The 4,871-nt window shown below is 49.9% G+C and overlaps 1 protein-coding gene across 1 annotated transcript in view; it reads left to right on the top strand.

Moving 5' to 3' along the window:
- Positions 1 to 4,618, top strand: part of KBTBD11 (kelch repeat and BTB domain containing 11) — a 6,186-nt gene extending 1,568 nt beyond the window's left edge. Inside the window, exon 2 of the mRNA XM_024768063.1 lies at positions 6 to 4,618. Within this exon, the coding sequence (XP_024623831.1) occupies positions 6 to 632 (627 nt within the window). The 3' untranslated portion in view covers positions 633 to 4,618. The remainder of the gene's footprint in view (positions 1 to 5) is intronic.
- Positions 4,619 to 4,871: the final 253 nt, after the last annotated feature.

Raw genomic sequence — 4,871 nt, forward strand, 5'->3', positions numbered from 1 at the left:
GCGAGTGCCTGCTCAGCGTGGAGCGCTACGACCCGCGCGCTGACCGCTGGGCCGCCGTGGCCCCGCTGCCCCGGGGCGCCTTCGCCGTGGCGCACGAGGCCACCACCTGCAACGGCGAGATCTACGTGTCCGGGGGTTCGCTCTTCTACCGCCTGCTCAAGTACGACCCGCGGCGCGACGAGTGGCAGGAGTGTCCGTGCAGCAGCAGCCGCGAGCGCTCGGCCGACATGGTGGCCCTGGACGGCTTCATCTACCGCTTCGACCTGTGCGGGGGCCGCGGCGATGCACTGGGGGCCGGGCCTGCGGGGGGGGTCAGCGTGTTCCGCTACCACTGCCTAGCCAAGCAGTGGAGCCGCTGCGCCTCGCACCTGCGGCCCCCGGGCACGCCGTCGGGCCTACAGCCCTTCCGCTGCGCCGCGCTGGATGGCACCATCTACTGCGTGAGCCGCGCGGGCACCTGGCGCTTCGTGCCGCCCCCGGACGGCGAGCCCGGCGCCGGTGACGCGGGCCCCGAAGGCAGCTTCGAGCTCCAGTCGCTCCGAGCCCCCGCGGACGCCCGGGGCCTGTTCTTCCCGTTCGTGCTCAACCTGCCGGAGGAGAAGCCAGACCGAGGCGAGGAGGGCGCCGCGTAGGGTGGGCCGGGTCACCCGGGCGTGTCCCTTGGCAGCCCTGGGCCAGGGGACGCCCCGTGGGCCGAGGTCCCAACTGGGAAACTGGAAGGGGCGAGGGGAGTGGAGGCGGGAAGGGAGAGAGTCGGGGGTGGGCCCCGGCGGGCCCCGCCCAGCCCACGGGATCGTTTAAAGGCTTAGAAGGTAGAAGCTTGTCGCGGGGCCTTGAAGATCTTTTGCGGTGCTGTATTAAGGCCCGCTGCCTAGTCTGCATTCCTTTTGCTTTGCTTTGCTTTGCTTAATGGGGTCGATGGCAAGATGTAGGATGTGTGCAGATAGATAACCTTACAAATAAGATACAAAATACCTGAGAAAGAAAGAAACAGAATGAGAGATGAAGCCTCCGGGTGCAGTGGGTGAGGCCTGGAGTGTACCGGGATGTACTGTCCTCGGTATCACTCGCGGAGTGGCCGGGAGGCCAGACCTGAGTTGTGTGGGGTACCAGGTACCGTTGCTTCCTGCACCATGAGAGGGGACCTCGGGGCCACCTCCCAGAGCTGAGATCCTAAATTAGGCCAACGTGAACTATATTAGTGGAACGACTGAAAGAAGGTCATACTTTTTTCGGCTTGAGGTTTAAAATTATAACTGATAAGTAAAGCTTTTAAACCCTTTCTAACTTAGCTTAAAAGTTCCTGCCACATGTGCTTAACTTGTGGTTGGCTCCATTCCAAATGTAGTAAGTATTAAGGGTGAAATCTTTGATTCCCAATAAGATCTGTCCAGTGAGAACTGAAAGTATCTCCTCTGTCATCACAGGGGCCCAGATATGGTCAAAGGCCCACACACCTCAAGAGCAAAGTCCTTCTCACCGCTTAACTGAGATGGGTTTAATATCTTCAAGTTAAGAGATATTAATGATTATGTTCAGTGATGTAGTAACGAGTTGCTCTGATTTGAATTCTAAATCTTCGGCGACTGAATGTTTTCCGAAGCGCATGTCATCAGTAGGAAAAGCTGACAGTGGCCGTGGTGCTTGTCTGCTTTAAAAGGAGCATTTGGTACCCACCAGGTATGCCCACCCGCTTTGATATTTCATAGTGGGCTCAGAAAGAGTAGTATCCCCCCCCACCCCGCAAAAGCAGGTTAAAATCCTTCCTTTTTGAGAGTTCTAAAGAATAACATACAGGCACAGTTGAACCCCCACTACTTACAATGTTTTAAATATGAATTCTGTCATCCTGATGAGGGAAATTCATTTTTACAAGCATCAGTCTAAGAAGTTGTGGTGGAGTGACAGCATAGTAACGTAAGGGGAAATAACATATATGTATAACGTAGTTTAGCAAGTAAACTACACTTTTCTAATTGTGAATTCCAGAATACCATAGTAGAAGTAACATGAAATTCAGTACTTTGGTAGGGCACAAGGATGAAAAACAAATCCGTTGATCTTTCCTCATTTGTTATAACATTTTACTTTCCAAGTGTGTACACACAGGGCTTACTGTTTATTAAAAGTTTAAGGATAAAGTGTATACGCTCATAAATAGGGGCCAAGTGATCTGCATTCTGAGTCCAATCCACTTTTTTTATTATTACAGTAGGAAAAGTACACATTGAAAGGTATTGGCACATAAGTAGATGAAGTTATGTGTACCTTACTATGATTTACTTGTGGATCCAGTGATGGGGGGGTTACCTCTGTCTGTGCCAATCAGTGGGTATGTGGGACATAGGTTATGCTTTTTAAAGAGTCTGTGGTTATGTAAGTGATCAGTTAAACTGTTTAGGAATGATAGCTTGAATCATGCTTGCGCCAGAGCACGGGGTTTACCGTTTCAGCGGGTGCATCCTGGTGACGTGTGTGCCTGCCCGTCACTGCCCCTGACCTGAGACGATGCTCGGCAACTTGGTCCATCGTCTTAGGAAAGAAAAACAGGCTTCAGATTGCCTGACTTCTTTGGCCTTTTGGTAGGAGTAGACTGGAGACGTGGCAGGAGGAAAAGAATTGAAATCCAAAATAAATAATGTCCTTCTAAAGACATGAGCATTTCATATGATAGTACCTTTTTCTCTAGACTTTCATTATTTATGGTAAAACTTTTACATGAAATGGAACCAAGCTAATATTTTCATTCCTTCCGTATCAAACTCATGAGATATTATCACTGTGATTTTACTTGAGGAATCATTCCTATGATGTTTACCGTTTCAAAACATCAACGCTGAAAGTGGGCTTCCAAAGTAAACTCTCCCCGTAGAAGATGGGAGACCTGTTAGATGTCACGTGCACACAGCCACACGATAACATGCCCAGCTGGAGTGTTTGTATATTATTTCATCCTTTAATTGAACGAAGAAATGCCTGGACTAGACGTAGCATCACTTTCTGTGGGAGCTGGCCCCGGAGTCCCAGGGATTTGTCAGGATGAGATGCCCGAGGATGCCTAAGGATGGGTAGAGGATTTAGAACCTTGCAGACCACACTTCTACTAGTAATATCACTGAGAACAGATACCAGAGCACCTGGCATGCTGAGAGGACCAGTTTAATTTGCTTTTGGAGGCCAGTACCTGGGGTGTAGGGCCAGGAGGGTGGTGCACCGATTACACCAACGGAAAAGCCACCCCATGCAAGATCCTCGGTTTGGAGGACGGCTAGGGGAGGGGCAGTCCTGGCTGAGACTTCCCTCCAGGTCTGATGTTCCAAGGACGGATCATGTCACATTCAACGTGATGTGCCAAGTCTGTACGCAGCTCTATTTAGAGAAACAGTTGGTGCAAAAATATCCCTGCTCTTCGATCAGTTGAGTCAAACGAAGCTAGTGCATTTACGACATCCATCCGTAGTTCACATGAAATTAAGAAACCCAGGCACACTGACATTCCCAGATATTTGAAAGAGCAGTGGCATTTTAAGGGGGAAGGCTATAATTTGGGAAAGCTCGATCTTTTGGTTAGCTCACAAGCAATGACTTTTGTATCGTTAATCAAGGTTCATTTGGGATCCAAAGGAACGGGGTTAAGACGTCTTCACTTCCTTTCTGCTTTTACCTTTGGTTCGGGGAACAGCCGCAGTGCCGGCGTGGCCTCTGGCAGCTTTACGGGACTGGATTTGGAACTCGGTGACTCGATTTCTGAATCTCTGGCAGCACCAATCTCCTTTCCTTGAAGACAATGGAAGTTCTTTTGCTACTTAGTTAAAACTCCTCCCTTTGTATCAGTTTTGCTACAAATCCTTAAAATGAATCACCTGCTCCATTCCTGTTCATTTCTGGTGTCCCTTCAGTAATTCTGCTAGCTGCCGTTTGATCTGTGGGTCTCTTGGGTAACTTCCTGTGAAAGATTTTGAAGTGAGATGCAATGTTTTTGAGGTCCTTTGTGTTTTCCTGAAGTTAAGATGGTTTCAGGACATGATCTGTTGTAACACCTTCCTGGGGCGATATGTAAACAGAAGCGCTCTCTTGTGTTCTGTTTTATTGTAGATGCTTTCCTAGCTTACAAAATGTGTTGTTTTGGTGTTTTTAAAAAATATATCAGTGTCCTTATTTTTCCCCTTCCTTTGCAATATCATTATTTATGGGAAGATAAGAAGAGCTAAAGGTGGGAATGTGTCATCTTCTGGTTGCGTCTGAACGTATGTCAGCGGCCACGTTCTCTACACTTTCCCCCCTTCCAGGAAGGTGCCTGGACCACAGGAGCTGGCGGGGCACTTCGTACCTGCTTGGTGAATTGGTTTGAGATGAATTGAAATAAAGGCCTAGATGTGTTCTCCTGCGAGATGAAAGCTCCTCTGAGGCTTTTGAAAGCTGTAAGCAGTGCTGCAGTGTGGCCGGGTATTAAAGGCAAACAGGTGTCTTGAAGACACAGTTCAGGCCGGCTGATGCTTTATGGATCAACGCTTCAGTTTCTAGGTCCTGGGTACCAATCGCGTAAAACCTTGTACGTCTGTCTGTTTATCCTGAGATGAAATAAACCACTGGGCGATGCCAGCGCTCCTGAAACCTGCACAGCTGTTCTTGTGTCTTTTCTTAGGAGCAGAGCCCTGGGTGTGGGTCCTTGTCTGGGAATGTGCTCCCGGGGCTGGGAGATTCCGGCCCGACCTGTGAGGCCCAGGGCTGGAGTCCCCCGTCTGAATGTGGAGTCTGGGGACTCCGGAGGGTCCGTGCAGCTCCGGTTCTAAGCCAGGGGGTCTCTTCATACTCATCAGGTGCATATGAACCCCTTGGTCCCCCCTTTCCTCACCTGTCCCCTCGGCCAG

The sequence above is a fragment of the Neophocaena asiaeorientalis genome, unplaced genomic scaffold, assembly GCF_003031525.2.
Source record: "Neophocaena asiaeorientalis asiaeorientalis breed wild unplaced genomic scaffold, Neophocaena_asiaeorientalis_V1.1 scaffold16, whole genome shotgun sequence".
In the NCBI taxonomy this organism is placed as follows: domain Eukaryota; kingdom Metazoa; phylum Chordata; class Mammalia; order Artiodactyla; family Phocoenidae; genus Neophocaena; species Neophocaena asiaeorientalis.